Raw genomic sequence first — 16,649 nt, 5'->3', positions numbered from 1 at the left:
GTATACACACCTTCTTTTTCCGACAAACCCAATGCAGTTCTGTTATGGAGAGGAGATCTATAAAGTGTCACAGAGTACATGACTCACTGTGGCTTGGAGGCCTCCATCCATTTTTCCTCAGTTTGTACCAGTATTGAAAACATTCCCATGATCTTACTGTGCTAACGCATTTTCTTACTGGCTTTGACTACTAAACATTACATGATTTGATTTACACCTGTTTGTTGTGATGTGAGAAAGGCAGTCCATAAAAAAAAAAGACCTTATTTTAGTACACAGCATATTCCACAAAGTAATCAAAACTACAATCAAGAACCACAATACAATTTTTTCGACACTACAAAACTGGTACTGAGCGCAAGCCCGCAATCACCAAAGCTTCACCAGCAAAACAAGAAGCACCTTGCAAAAATAAGTCACTTTAAAATTCCACTCACCTGTGAACAGAGACAAAAAGAAGAATGGGAACTTAATTTTCCTCTCTCTCCTTTTCACTCCAGATTTGCTTACTCAGTTCCCTCTAACTTTTTATTTAATTATTTATTTTACAGCACCAGCCTTCAGACAAACTACCTCAGAAAAGGGAAAGTCCAGAAATTCTGGAACATTAGCACTGTAAGCGACGCGTTCAAAAAACTACACGTTCATCAAAAACACAGCAGGCAGACGGTACCTGCTCTGAAAGACAAACCTCCCTCATTTTACAAGCTTCTGCATTTTGATCTTGCCAACTATCTTCTCCACCCTGACATCTGTAACATTATTACCCTATCAAATCATGCTTACTGGCGTAATGTCAACACAAAAATCATAGAACAGAAACATACAATGGCCTGGGTTGAAAAGGACCACAATGATCATTGAGTTTCAACCCCCCTACTATGTGCAGGGCTGCCAACCACCAGACCAGGCTTCTCAGAGCCACATCCAGCCTGGCCTTGAATGCCTCCAGGGATGGGGCATCCACAGCCTCCTTGGGCAACCTGTGCCAGTGCGTCACCACCCTCTGAGTAAAAAAACTTCCACCTAATATCTAAGCTAAACCTCCTCTGTCTGTTTAAAACCATTCCCCCTTGTCCTATCACTATCCATCCTTATAGACAGATGCACCCCATCCTGTTTATACTCCAAATCTCAAGAGGTGAGATGGAACATGAAGCTACCATTACTGAGTTTGTAGAGGTTTTGGTTTGGCACTGAATCTACAAGAAGCAATGGCAGCCAAACAAGCCTGCAAGTCACACAGCACCACAAGCAATGGCTTGAGGCAAGAATGGAGTTGGTATTAGAAAGGACTAGCTACAGAAAATAGGAATCATGAATTAAAAGGATTGTACAACTGTAGAATTAACAGAAACACAGATGTATCTCCAGAAAACAATTTTTTCTTCCATAAAAATTAAAGGGCTAATGGATATTGTTGTCTTGAACCCATGTACAGATATTCCCCTAGTTATATTTTACTGCTGATCCAGATGTCTCACCAAAGAAATCCTACAGTCTGATTTGCAACAGCATCCCAATGCCTTTTGGCCTGTGGTTAAACTGAAGCCATACAAGAAAACTGAACTATTTATCAAAATAATACTAAGTGTAAGGAAAAAAAAAGCTTAGTCTTCAAATCTGTTTGCCACTATTGATAAGTACATGAGATCTTTGAGACTGCACTGATTTAAGCCCATAACATTCCTGAAATACTTGAAGTTTGGAGAAGTTTGACACGTAATTTTGCCATCTACTTGTAAAACAGATTAACATATCTAACACCAGAACAACATTCAACCACAAGTATTCGTCTAGTTTAATTCCTCATTAACCCTAAAAGAAGTATCTTGTGGAAAGGTGGACTGTTCTGCCAAGTTTATTAATAAAAGCCACACTAATATTTAGTAAGTTGTAGCGCATCAATTTGCAACTCAACATACAATGTTTGGAAACAAATAGCAATTATCACACTTCTAAAACAGTTCAGTCACAAGTCAGTTTGACAAAGGAGGGTAGATCTTTTGTTTTGTAAAATGCTTTGAAAGGTTAAATTGGAAAAAATAAAACAAGCTCAAGACGCTGGGAAAGAGGTGGGATAACATCAAGCTTCATAGAATGAATCATACAATGCAATATGGGAATTGTTAGATGATGGTGCAGAGCGAAACCCTGATTAACAAACAGAAGTGTACTGTTCTAGTGAAATGAAGATATGCGATATATTCTATCCTAACTGTACCACAGTACTGAAAAGAAGCTATCTAGATGCAAAGTATTTCCTTTCAGCAATTACGGGAGGAAAATAAAATGCTTTGGTTTTACTTCCTAAGTTTCTGAGAGTGATTCTGACTTAAAAGAGCAAGTTTCACATAAAGAAAAAAGAAAGGAAAAAGAAAGCGCTGGCACTAAGTCAGCTGCACAAAACCAGAAAAGAAATAAAATCAACAGGCAAGCAGAAATTCTGTCCAAGCAAGCAAGATAGTAATCTCTTGATAAAGGCTATTATGCTGAAAGCAGATAGGCAAAAACCTAAATCAAGTTCTGCCGTTCAGGCAGAAGCTTACTTTAAGCTTAGTACTTATATCAACTAATTCTCACATTACTCTATTACAAAAACCCACAAATATGTTAAGACAGAAGAATCACCCTTGAGTCTTCACAATCTGAAGGAAAAAGTTACTTCCTTCATATGTACTGAGAGACAAGCACACAGTGTGCAAGCTGACAAGCAAAGCAGTATTTCTTGTTTTACTGGAAACAACTCTGGAGTTCAAATCCAGTTCCCCGGGAACTAATGTGTGGGGCTATTGGCCTTTTGACTCTATATGGGGGAAGAAGAATGGTCTGGTCAAACAGCTTAGAAGTACTTATAGGGTAAAGAGAAACTCACGTGCTTCAAGATCCTCTGAAATTCCATCTTCTACCCTGTCTCAGAACACTGTGGTTCTCATTGCTTTTGCAGCAATGGCTTCCAAACACATTCCAAGTTCCCTACACCTTTCACACTTCTCTCCACCATACAGCTCAAACCACAGGACAACTTAGACCCCTAATACCACAGTTCTGATACTGACAACCTATTTTCTCCATTCTCAAGATAGTGCTTCAACAGCTCAAGCTAAGCCACTACCTGCAGGTGGAAGGAGCTAGACTAGAATTCAGACTCAGAAGACTGCAAGCCAGTGATTCCAGCTGGACTCAAAGGACTAAGACCTACAGTTTCCACTCTGGGACAATGAGCAGACATGGCTCTCTGAATGTGAAGACAAAACCAAAACTCTTTCTACCCCCAACCTGCTGTATGTGCCTCAATGCTGCTTCCCTTCTTCCCCATTTCAAAAAAAAAAAACAAAACACAAAAATCACAGAAACAAGAGTTAACTATCATAAAAAATGCTCAAGAGAAGCCAAAGGCAGCAAGCAAGTGCAAACAGAGATATCTATTACACAGAGCAAGCATGTGCACCAAAGCACTAAGCATAACTTACTATGTAACAGTAATAACAGAGTAACATGTTGTCACTAGTGGTCAGTCATAGACAAACCCATGAGCTTCTCTTTAGTGGCTCACAATGCCTCACCCCCAGGACCACAACAGAGTATTTGCACTTGGGGCCCAGCACCTACACTAAAAGGCCTGGAACACACAATTCCCACTTCCAGAGGTAATCACACCCACACCTCTACATGTCCGCCTTCGCAAACTGTAACCTGCATGGTTTCTTTCTCTCCATCCCCAACAACATTACGTAGGTTATAAAACCTGCTCAAAATAAAGACAATTTAGGGATTATAAAAAAAAAGGCAGAAAAGGTGAAACATATTTACCAAAAGCATGCACTGAAATACTACACTCAACTAATTCCAGCTTTACTACAGCACAACTCTTTAAACAACTCTGACATTGAGGTCAACTCCTCTGATTAGATCACAGACAACAATCAACCCAATGCCATAAATTCAGGAAGACTGCAACTTGCTCTTTGTTTTGCAGAGTGTTTTACAGAGACACAAAGATACTTTAATAATAACGACATTTTAAACAACAAAATATCTTGGTACAGTGTTTCCAGAAGATACTGCATACAGACAGTATCAAGAGAAATGTGAATGGAGATGCTGATATATGATGAAGCCCTTTATGTGCACAGAAACAACGATGCAATGGAATGGTTTCTCACCTGCTTCAGCACGTACATCAACTCCTGCAGAAATAAACAGCTCTAACAAGAACCTTTGCTGAAAACTTAACCTCAAGCTCTTCTCTGGCACTGCCCTTTAATTTAGGACAAAGGGACTGCATAGGCATCTTTAGATCCCAGCCAACCATCTCCACAGCTACTAAACCCTGGACAGTAGGGATTTAGAAGCCTACACCTACAATCTTAATCTTAGCACATTACTATTTCAATCAAGTTAACTGAACAACTCAGTTTTCTTGGAGACTGATAGCAGTACCGGCCATTTTCCCCTAACAGGTGGGCTTCTGGTAGCTTGCACACAGCTATCCAACACAGATCATCACCAAGAACTTTCTCTCACACAAACACACCAAGCCATCCCCAACTGCATTCCTAAAAGCTGAAGCATCTTCTCCAGTTGCTCAAAGAAATCACAAGTTTCTTCACAATCTGATCTCACTTTTCAGCCAAGCTTTCCCTTTAGTGTTTTACCAGCACATCACTGGTTCCTCTTCAAATACACACCACTGTCAGTCAACGGCTATTGCTGGCATCAATCCCCTATCCTGCTCTTGCTGCAGAGTAAATTGTTTTGCAGGCAACCCAAGCAAATATCATCCAAAACAGCAAAAATCATAATTCCAAAGTATGACAACTGTCCGCAGTAGCCTGGAAAGCGGGAACTCTGCCATTTCAGACAAAGTGCTACAGTCCCGAAAAGTCTTACTGCAGAACCTGAAGAAAGTATTTCACATCCATAATGCTTCATGCTCCAACACAAGTACTGCAAGTAGAAGTGCTGGGAAGCAGAAATGAGCAGAAGTACAGTTATGGAAGAGCATTCAGTTAAAAGTGAACAACAGCAACCTTTCAAACATACAGTTAGCTTTCAGAGTAGCAAACCTGGAAGTCAGCAAACTCACTTTCTAAAGAAGTAATCTGGTTAGTGAGATTCCAGGTAGCAACATCATCTCTCCTAGAAAGATCCTATCTTCTGCTTTTGCAATGACTCGTGCAGCTCTCTTGAAATACATCTTCTATATCTGGCCTGGTTTCAGCTGGGATTATTTTCTTGTACTTGGTATAGCACTGTGTTTTGGATTTAGGAAAAAGAATATTGATAGCACACTGACATTTTAGCTGTTACTGCTTACACAGAGTCAAGGACATCTCAGCTTCTCCTCATGACAGCAAGGAAGCTGCGGGTACACAAGCGGCTGAGACAAGACAGAATCAGGAGGGCCAAAAGGCTGCCCCATACCATATGGCATCATGCTGAACAGTAAAAGAGAGCTGGCTGGGACAGGGGGCAGCCACAGCTCAAGGATTGTCTAAGCATCCATCAGTGGGTGGTGAGCAATTGCTTTGTGTGCCATTTGTCTTGTATATTATTTTATTATTACCATTATTGCTATATTCTCCTCCTTTTCCATCCAATTAATTGGTCTTCATCTCAACCCACAAGTTTTATCTTTTTCCAGTTCTCTCCCCCAACCCACGGCAGTGGGAACAAGTGAATGGCTGTGTGGGGCTGAGCTGTTGCCAGGTTAAGCCATGACATCCTAAACTTCTGGAGCTAGCACTGTCCTTTATACGTCAATGATTCTGACAGACCACCTCCACCAAAAACAGTTGCTCCATAAGTGAAAATACCTACAACAACTATTATAAGGATACTTTCTAACTACTGAACAACTAGTAAATTTTTTTAAAGTTTGTTTATTTTGTAAATGGAAGCTAAAAGAAACTCAAATAATCAGAGTAAAAGCTGGTCAATTAGATCCACTAGGTCATCAGCTAAGTAAACTAAAGCACAGTGATCACAAGACAGTGGAGGTCAGGATCTTGCATGGAGGCAACGCGGAAGCAGGACTGCAACTCTAGAGAAGAGCTAAGTTTGACGCCTCCGGGAATGTAAGGACTCGAAGGAATCCCATGGGTGAAGGCTATGGAAGGTAAAGGAGTTTTAGAGTGATCATCAGTATTCAAGTATTACTTCCTCCAAGCTCATCACCAGTATATCCCTAGTGAGTTTAAAATAAAAAATGTTGTCAGGAGTAGCTAGTATAGATTCACCATGAAGAATCATGCTGAACCAATCTGACAGTCTTACAGGATGGAATGACAGGGTAGGTAGGTAAGTCCATGCTGACTCCAGCAAGGCTTTCAACACTGTTACCTTGTAGAAAGCGTGGGTCAGATGAGTGAGCAATATGGTAGACTTGAGAAGAGCCTAACTGGAAAAGCTCAGAGGGTTGCAATCAGTGGCAGACCAGCTGGAGACCTCTATTTAGCAGGATCCCCCAGGGGTCGGTACTGGGTCTGATTTTGTTTAATTTATTCAGCAACATCATGGACAAAGAGTGCACCCTCACTAAGTTTGCTGATACAAAACTGAGAGGAGTGGCTGATAACCTACAAGGCTGAGCAGCCATTCAGAGATCTCCATGGTCAAGAGAGCTGGGAGTGGAGAAACCTCACGGAATTCAACCAAGGCACATGCAGGGTCCATCATGTAGGTAGGCAGAAGTCTACACACCATGACAGGATAGGGGCTGAGCTGCTGGCATGGAAGAACGTCAATGATATCCCAGGATACATTAGGAATAGTGTTGTCAGCAAGTCAAGGGAGGTTATCCTCCCTCTTCACTAAATCCTGGCAAGGCTACATCTGGAATACTGCATCCAGCTCAGGACTCCCTAGCACAAAACACAAGGAAGCTCCCGGAGCAAGGCCAGTAGAGGGCTATGAGCGTTATTTGGGGACTGGAACAGCTCTCTTATAAGAGAGCCAGAAGAAGATCAGGCCAAACATCAACGGATGTAAGTATGTTATGGGAGTGGTGCCCACTGCTAAGATGGGTGGCAATGGGTACAAACACAGGAGGTTCTCTCTGACCACCAGAAAGCATATCTGTAGGTAATGGAACAGGCTGTTCAGAGAGGCTGTGGGGTCTCCTCCTTGAAGCTCATTGAAAACTGCCTGCTCTGGGTGACCCTGCTCAAGCAAAGGCTGAATCAGATGAATTCCGGAGGGCCCTGCCAATCTCAAGCACTCTGCACGGTTCTGTGCATAAGATAGGCTTATTTGCCAATGTTTGAAGACAATGAACCATTTATGTAATGTAAGTCATTCACCCAAATGTTTGGAATTAGTTACTAGAAAGTGTTAAATTAGACTTCACTTGAGTTAGCATCTTCATTCCTATTTACGCAGCTTGTTAGTCACCGAAGTAGACATCCCAACTAGGAAACACATTTTAACAAATACCACCTTAAGCTTTTTTTGGCTTTTCAAAGCAGGAGATATTACTGACAGACCTAATTATTAGCCCCAGATTGACAAATGGGCTTATCAGAATAAGAAAATAAACTCCACCTTTCTTTTATAAAATCAGTTCTGAATACAAAACATTTGTACTTATGTACTTCAGGTATTTGGAAGCAGTTTCTTTTGTCAAGTTTGTGTTTTTTAAGTGCTTTTTACCTTTTCCTTTTCTCTAGATAATTCCATTTACTAGTAATGCATGTAAATAGCAGCAACTGTGACAGTGTCACCTTTAAGTTGAATACATTTGAAAATACAGATGTTCATAGAGCACCCTCTTTATTAGAGATATGGATATCATCTCATAACCAACTATAGCCTGAAATCAGCATGTTTTAGCCATCAAATAAATACATTTACTTACAAGGAAGAGAAAAAAAAAATCACAAATGGAAAAATATATATTCGATTCAAATTACCAGCATAGCATGATGTACAACAGTATATTACTGCACATCCAAAACACTTAAAAAGCTGCTGAACGAGATCAGCCACACAACATATGTGCATCATCCTGTTCACATTAATGACTCACTCACAGCTTCAAGCAGGGTTTCCTATACTGAACCACTGCCCAGAGAAGTCACATTGATAAATGCAGCCAAACTACAGGAAAGCAATAAGAGGACTCACTGAAAATAATTATTTCAATGCCATGCTTTTATTTGTATTTTGAGATATAGATATCTATGTATACAAATGATTATTTCAAGTTTCACAAACTGTTCTAGTATGAAACAATACAAATTTGACAGAACTGGTTTCAACAGCAGAGCATCACATCATAAACAACTGCTCAAAATGAGAAGCAGTTCATCCTTAAACTGAAGCACTGAACATGTGAACTCATCAGTGGCAATTATGGCCATCAGAACATTACTAACAGCAAAGCACAAACAGCCCATCTTATGCTTTGGCACACCATTCTGCTTGTCTAAGTCTGATGCATGCAACCTTGGATAGAACTATAGGCAGTAATAACTACCGTCACCAAATGGCACACAGGATACCATTCTGGACTACACAAATGGCCTTTAAATGTGAATGCTGCAAGAATGTCCAAAAGTGTTTTCTATATTGGTCGACTGTGAAGCAGCCTAGGATTATCAGATGGAGCAAAAAACTCCTTCGGAGTAAAACAGGAAAACTTCTAAACGCTCTCAAGACAGCCATGGTAAAAAACAAACCAAACCAAACCAAGCACCTGTCCTGGTTTGCATCCCACTCTCTGAGATAACAGGAGTTTGAACAGGAGTACAACTTCTATTGGGTCAAGGCTAAGAATCGGTTGACTTTTATTGCAAGAGTTCTAAACGCAGTTGATTCACTTTCATTTTTATTCAGAGAACAGCTCATCTGTCTTGCAAGGTAGCTATCCAAGCATCCATAAACTCAAGCTGTGAACAAAAATCAAACATTTTATCCTATCCCGCAGTAGTACAATATAACTGAAAGGGTCAAGAACAAAAACAGCATGAGCTGTTAGAAACAAGTTAGCGTTTTAACAAACAGTGCACTTCCTATCTAAATGTAAACAAGATTAGTGGATAAGGCAAAACTTATTTGTTACTACACTTGCCTAGGAACAAATATTGCTTAAAGGCTGTTCTCAGTAATTTTAAATCTGTTCTCTTCAGTGATCTCAGTAAACAAACCTTGAAAGAACAATTCTCCTTCAAGAGATTCTTTCCTGTTTAAGGAGTAATCGATACCATTGTCATGCAGAGTTTCCACAGGTCCAGCTGGAAGAAGAAACTCCCCTAACAAATTGCAGATCTTTCTTCCTCATGAACAGGGCCGTCTACAACACAGATTCCATGTACCTTTAAGACACTCCTCTAAGAGGGAATCTATACCTCAATGGGTCATCAAGCATCAGCCTGATTAAAGTTCCTGCTGAGAGTCCCTAAAGAGCACCAGAGCATTTAATTTAATAAGGTAATCTAAACAATTTATGCTTTCCTCAACTGAAAGGGATAGAAAATACCTAACAAGTAAAGAACAGAAACACAGCATACAAAGTTGGGAAAAATATGCTGATCAAATATAACTTCAACAAACCACGTTTCCATCTAGTACTACAGCAGATGAAAGACACTGCATCACCTTCAGTTGTCTTTTTCAATTGAAAAACGGCAGTTTAACTGCACCTCTACCTCTCCCATCCTTTATCCCCACTACACTACTGTGCTACCAATGCTTATCTGACTGCAGGAGGAAAGAGCTAAGCTAGAAGAAATTTAACTCCCCAAACCAGTCTACAGCAAATTCAGATAGGCAACAGTGCAAGAAAAAGAACGAGGGTGAGAACAGCAGAGCAACAGCAAAACTAGCTTAAATTGGCCTAAAACTATTGTGGAACAGTACCGTGAGTCTATGTTACCTTAAGAAAAGAAGGCCATTTTACAGTGTCATTCCCTTGTCCCTCAAGCATATCTGCAAGGAATCAGGACAAGACCAAACAGAACTTTCCATGTTCAAGAATATATACGTCCTAGATGAAGGCTCACAATTTTCCTGAAAACGTTTATCACATTCCTTATCCCCTCACAAGAAGTTAAATGCTGTTCTTTAAGATGATCTGGATTTTTCTTTTTTGCTAAAAGTCTTCTAAACGTTAAATTGATTCTTACATTTTAATTAAATTCAAGTATTTTCTCAGTGTGTCAAAATGAACTCTAAGAAAACAAAAACAAATGGAAGATGCCTAATAAGAGAAATATAGGGCACACCTACATGCACAATCATCTATTCTTTCCAGTTTCTTTCTTTTGCAGCCTTTCGTTAATGTTTTAATAAACACCATTTGGGACTCCAATTTCAAAGTTCCAGTCTTGCCATTAAGACTATTACATATACGCTACATGCATTAATGTGAACTTCAGGTAACTTCAAGCATGCATTCTAGGTGAATATTGCATGTATGCTGCAACAAGTTTTACCACAAAATGTTACTGCAGTAAAAGACAATTCTAAGCCTTAATCCAGTTCCATAATTACTGAATACCTTTCATGCATGCCTCTCTCCTGAGTATAGACATTCTGTTTCAAAGCCACAGAACAGAAGCTGCGCTACAAGGGATTCTGACACTTAAGTTCAAATGCAAGAGCAACATATTATTTTGTGTTAGTTTCTCTCTGTAAGGTTTTAGTTATCATCACTTAAAATAATTCAGAAGGTGATGCAAATACTTCTACGTATAGAAGCAGACGTACAAACGTGCTCTGTTAGTTTGAGGGCATTGATTGTAAAGAAAGCTGAAACAAACTGAGCTAGTCACAACATGAAACTCCTCTTCAAATCAGCCCCAAGCTCCTCCACAGTGAATTTACTCCTCTGCATGCCTCACGAAACATAAACAGAAATGCCCTCCTGAGAGGGCACAAAAAGCCAGAAAGATTTGGTGTCGAAAGCTATAATAAAGGCAGCAACTTTTTCAAAGAGGTACAGTAGCCAGAAAAGCCACACCACAGGTCAAGTTAATTAAGTGGAGAAAGAAAGGGTACCAAAGCAGCAGAAGCCTCCAAAAAGCAAGTAACTGCACCACAATCCCATAAAATATTTGCAGTTCCTGTAAAGCTTGTAAAACCACATGATCATTTGAATGCTAGTGAAGAGGTAAATTCCATGTTTGATAACCAAGGCTCTGCATTTACCTTAAGTTTTTATTTCTGCCTGAAAACTCTCCAGTACAACAATTCCATCATCTACCTTCTTACTGTCAAATATCATTGCAGCAACTCCCAATCAACTATCATCTTATAAAACCTATTTACTATTCATCACTAGAACAAGCACGTTAATCATATACCATCAGCAGTGACTGTACACCATATTTATCACCTTAAATCCAAAACGTTACACTGTGGTGTCAACAAAAGAAGCTAAAACTAAGTTGACTTAGTTTACTATAGTTATATATAACTATAACCTAAAAGGGCTCCTCTATCAACAGACAATTCTTTACGCCATAGGAAAAGAATACATACCATTTGACAGCTAAGTTCTGCACCTCACCATTTTTATCTTCCAGTAACTTTAAAATCATCTTCACCACCTTTCTTTCACTGTCATCATCCAGCTTGATAGAATCTTTCTGTAGTTCTGTCATCAAGTCATTAGTAGCCATAAACCTGAGAAAAGATAGTCAGATAATTATTGCTGAAAGAACACGGGTTACTCACAGAGCTCTACAATTCAAGATTTTCAGTTTTCACCATTTCTTATCAAATAAACCACACAGCATTGGATCAGTGTTATCTACTTTGTGACACAAGCAGCATTTCTTCTACTTACACAATAAATAGGAAGAAAATACAATTTTAAAACACCATTTAACTTTGAGTTAGATCATCACTTTTCCTTGATGAGGACAGCTACACATCTTACCTTCTCTGTTTACACAATGCTTCAGGTCATCTCCACAACAAAACTGACACTTCCCCCCATTTGACATAGTTCTTCCATTTGCTACGCCAACTTTGTAAGCTACACCAGGCTGGTAAGAAAGTCTCATCTCTTCTCTGAGGTTATTTAAAAAGAACTTTGAAACAAGAAGAACAATATATTCTTCCAAATATTCTCCCACAGAAAGAAGCCAGACATTAGAGGAGAAATAGAAGTGAAACTATGGTTTACACATTTGTCATCATCTGCCCAGACTGGTTTGTTTATAATCCAGACAATGGCCAAAGCTGTTTATCCAGTGTGTAACACTCAAGTCTCAGATTAATTCTTGAGAGATCAATCAAGCAGAAAAAGCTTTCATACCAACTAATTTGGTATTAAATTCCGCTGTCACACTGACCAACAGAAGAACATACTGAGAAATGACTTTCCAAAAATACTGCTTTTATGCCTCTTGTTTCTATTCTTTCTGAAGTCTGTTTTCCAGTCTGTTCCTCTTTTGTACATGCCCTTTCTTCTCAAGCAAAGTAATAGAGATGCTTTACTCTATTACAGTTCCCAGGGGCTTCACTACCAATCCCAACCCCAAGCAAACACCCAGAGAAAAAATGGTTTGCAATTATCCAGTTAAGGCTGACATTTGGGCTTGAGATACATTAGACTCAAGCACACATCACCGCAGTTCAGGTCATACTTGGAAGGTTATCTTTGCAGCCTGACCTGCTCGATACTTGTTTTATTGAAAATGAAAGCCAAGACTTCATAATCTTAACATGCACCACAAACACCAGATGCCTCACTTCATATAACAGACCCCAACTTCTTGTCTTTTAACACAGCCATTCCAGGCTAATAGTCTTAAGATGTTTCTCACTAAGATAAGTGAAGGCCTCACTCATTTTCCATTCACTGCAAGAATCCCACTGAAGCAAGCCTACAATCTGACAGGAACCAGATGCTTGCATGATGGATGTGAACGGCACTAGCCTTTAAGCAGAGCAAGGAAAAAGGCTGCTTGAGAAGTAAACGTAATGGACAAATAGGGTGAGAATAAGGCCATCTGCAAAGTCAAGAGCTTTTTAAATATTATCTCCACCTTACTACTCTATTTACCATCTTAAACCTTCATAGCCTCCTATCATGTCCTTTTTCAATAACCCCCTATTCCAGCCTTGTTAACTCTCCCCCCTACTTGTGACAATTTCCTAGACACAGCAGCACTCACACATTGTGAGTTCATCAGCATTTCTGCACTGAACTACAACAGGGATCCTTCCCAGCAGACAATAAAGTAATAAAACTACCTAAACCCCACAGTGGTATGGGCAAGAAGAGCAACTTTACATCGAAGTAGCTGCTATTTAGAAACATGATTTTGAGTAGTTTAGATGCGGTCTTTGGTCACAACTGCTTCCTCCTTGAACACATCAAAGTTCCCATAGTGCAGAGCAACAGCAACCCTGTAGCTCCTCACCCCCCTGTATATGGAGCAGCCTGTGAGCACAGTGCTCCTCCCACAGCCTCAAAGTAAATTGTCACCTTCCACTGCTGCCTATTTAGAACTTCAGTTTCTGGACAACAAATACCACAAACGATTGCATCAGAAAAGTCGGTTGATCCAAAAACTGGAGGATTGAAACTGACAGTGAAATAGTTATTAAAGCACCGTTTGCCATCAGCTCAATGACATCAACAACTCTACCACCTCTCTTGAAACACACATGGCCTAAGAATAAAAACACCTATAAATCCTGGTGCTCAGAACTATTATATCCATTACGCAAACACGCGTCACACACAGTTTTCATAAAAACTTGGCATAATGCTAACGCAGCCACTTTGTGAAGCTCTACCATCATTCAATTTTATGGCTTGTAATTCAGATTCTAATGTAGGCCATCATTTCTTTTTCGTATTTCAGATTTCCACACTTGTTCAAAGATCCTGGAACAGGGAATCTATTAAACGTAACCTCCCCCCAAGTCAGAACTTGTTCTGTAGTTGCGATGCACTGCTTGGAAAGAACCGCTTGCTACAGTTGCAAACAGGCAGGATCCTTCTTTTTTAATACAAAAAGTTTTAAATTCACTGAAAATCAGAAGTAAACACATCACAGCGTTTCCTGAGATATCCCTTACTGTGACTGAAACCTGCAAAGTTCACTTAACCGCACACAAAAAGGCGGCATAATAAAGCTAAAAATTCTGCTTTTCGGTGTAACTGAAACAACACAGGCAGTTTTGAACTCCTTCTTGCAGATTAACCAACCTTAATTCTACAATTCCGCAAGTTTGTAACCTAAATTCTGCAGGTAACATAAAATTCCAAAGCGGTGGACGTGAAAAATACACACAAATGCACCCAGAGCTTCAACAGTTCCATCAAAAGCAAGCAAGACGATTCCAAATCCATCTCTATGGCTATCTAACCATCACCTGTTTTCTGTTAGATTTTAATATGCTAACAAGAGATTGGTTGGGATGTCAGGAAAGCTCTTGAACTCCAACCTAAGCTGCAGCAACCCAGGATTGTTTCATCCCTTATCCCTATCTGTACAGATGCACTCTTTCGAACGGCCAAAAGCTTCAAATGTGAATTTCTGGCGACTCAACTCAATGCAGATGAAGCAATTTAATTATCTTTAAGCTAATGCTTGGTTGGAGCTATGCAATTAGATACACATGTATTTAACTTACTACTAAATGACCCCCAGAGGTCTCTTCCAGCCCCTAGGATTGCAATACTACGATATTTCATTTTCTGATTTATTTTTTTTTAATTTTTTTCTTCCCAGTTCTTACTTAGTAACCAAGCAATTCAATAAGAAGCACCTCTCTTGTGACTGAACCTAAGCTCACAAACACATCTGCCAGTCCCCACAGAACTACACTGGCTTCTAACTGAACACACGCAGTCTCCGAGGCAGCACCAAGCCGTTCAGGGAGCGCAGAGCCCCTCTGCCCACAGGTGTGGCACCCGGGCTACGGTGAGCTCCGGGCCTAGCCGGGCTGATAGGCGGGGAACGGCAAGAGCCGCGCGCCCGGCGGCCAGGACGGGCCCGGCTCACCTGGCCCAAGCAGGCCGCCCACGGCCGCAAGCACGGCGCGGGGCAGACGGCCCTACTCCGTACGGCGGGCCGCCACCTCCAACCGCGGGCCCGGCCCCGCTCCCGGCCCAGGAGGCATCGAGGCGGGCACAGGCCGGGCTCGGGCCCCGCCATCAACCGAGGCCTGCGGGCGGCGCGGGCCCCACCTGAAGTCCTTGTCGCTGGACGTCATCTTCTCCAGCAGGTTGGAGATGTGGTACGAGGCGCTCGCCATGTTGACGCCGGCGGCCTGCGGGAGGAGGAGAAGGAGAGAAGGAGGAGAGGGCGGCGTCCTGCCGGCCTCGCCGGCTCCACTTCGCCCGCTGCTGGGGACGGCGCTCGGCGGGGAGCCGCGGCCTGCGCGGGGCTTGGGGGGGGGAGGCGGGCGGGCTCCGCCGCCTCCTGCGCTGCGGCTGCACGGGGGCGGACGGGCGGGGCGGCAGCCGCTCGCGCTCGGCGCGGGGTCAAAGGTCGCCGGGGGCCCCTCGCGCCGCCGGCGCCGCCGATTGGCTCGGCGATGGGGCGGGTGGCGCCGCGACGTACGTGGCGCGGAGCGTGCGCGGGAAGTTCGGGCCGCCCGGCCGCCCAGGACTACGAGTCCCGGCGTGCGCCGCGCCCAACGCCTCGGCCCGCGCTGTCGGCGATGCGTGCCGGGATTTGTGGTTTAACGGGACGACGAGGCCTCAGCGGCGCGCTGCCCGCTGGGACGCGGAGCTTCGGTTGGCGGCCGGCGCTGCCGGAGGTCCCGTAGCGGGCTGGGCGTGGTCGTGAGCGGCTGTGAGCTCGGTCCGGCACGCGGGACGCGGCGCTGACCGCGCCGGAAGGACTCACAGGGCGCCACAGCGCCGCTCTGGTGGCAATGCGGCTTCACTGGCGGTGTGTCACAGCGCAGCTGAAGTGCTGGTGTCAGCAGCCATATAGAAGTGCGCTTCTTCAGAATCGACTTGGCCTGCCTCGTTGCTGTACGTGGCGGTCTTATTGCTTTCCTGGGTAGCCTTTCACAGCAGCTGAAGGGAGGACTGTGCTCCTTACCAAGTGAGCAGAAGCTCTGAGGACAACGTTGTAGAGGTCTGGTGGACAGTAGTTGGATGTGAGCCGGCAGTGTGCCCTCGTGGCCAAGAAAACCAGTGGTACCTTGGGGAACATTAAAAAGAGAGTGGCCATCAGGTCGAGGGAGGTGATCCTCCACCTCTGCTCTGCCCTGGTGAGGCTGCATCTGGAGTTATGTGTTCAGTTCTGGGCTCCTCAGTTCAAAAAAGGACAGGAATCTTGTAGAGAGGGCCCAGCAAAAGGCCACAAAGATATTTGGGACCTGGAACATTTCCCTTATGAAGAAAGACTGAGAAACCTGGGGCTGGTCATCCTAGAGATCTCATCACTTTTTATAAGTAGCTGCTGCATGAGAGTCGAGTGAATGGAGCCAGGCTCTTTTCAGTGGTGTGCAGTGATAGAACAAGGGGTAATGCAACACGAGACTACAAACTGCAACACAAGAATACAAATATGAGGACAAACTTCTTTATTTTGAGGGTGACAGAGCACTGAAACAGTCTGCCCAGAGAGGTTGTGGACTCTCCTTCTGTGAAGATATTCATGACCTGGCTGGATGTTTTTCCGTGCAATCTACTGCAGGGAACCTCCTTTAGCAGGGGGTTGGACTCA

General features: G+C 42.5%; 1 protein-coding gene across 1 annotated transcript in view; it reads right to left on the bottom strand.

Moving 5' to 3' along the window:
* CAND1 (cullin associated and neddylation dissociated 1) overlaps window positions 1-15,357 on the bottom strand; it is a 28,790-nt gene extending 13,433 nt beyond the window's left edge. Inside the window, exons 1-2 of the mRNA XM_072334140.1 lie at window positions 15,155-15,357; window positions 11,485-11,628 (exon numbers count right to left, since the gene is read on the bottom strand). Of these exons, the coding sequence (XP_072190241.1) occupies window positions 11,485-11,628; window positions 15,155-15,222 (212 nt within the window). The 5' untranslated portion in view covers window positions 15,223-15,357. The remainder of the gene's footprint in view (window positions 1-11,484; window positions 11,629-15,154) is intronic.
* Between the last annotated feature and the right edge of the window lie 1,292 nt (window positions 15,358-16,649).

This window comes from Excalfactoria chinensis, chromosome 1, assembly GCF_039878825.1.
Source record: "Excalfactoria chinensis isolate bCotChi1 chromosome 1, bCotChi1.hap2, whole genome shotgun sequence".
In the NCBI taxonomy this organism is placed as follows: domain Eukaryota; kingdom Metazoa; phylum Chordata; class Aves; order Galliformes; family Phasianidae; genus Excalfactoria; species Excalfactoria chinensis.
The sequence above is the reverse complement of the archived record's forward strand: the minus strand, read 5'-3'. Positions and strand labels throughout refer to the sequence as shown.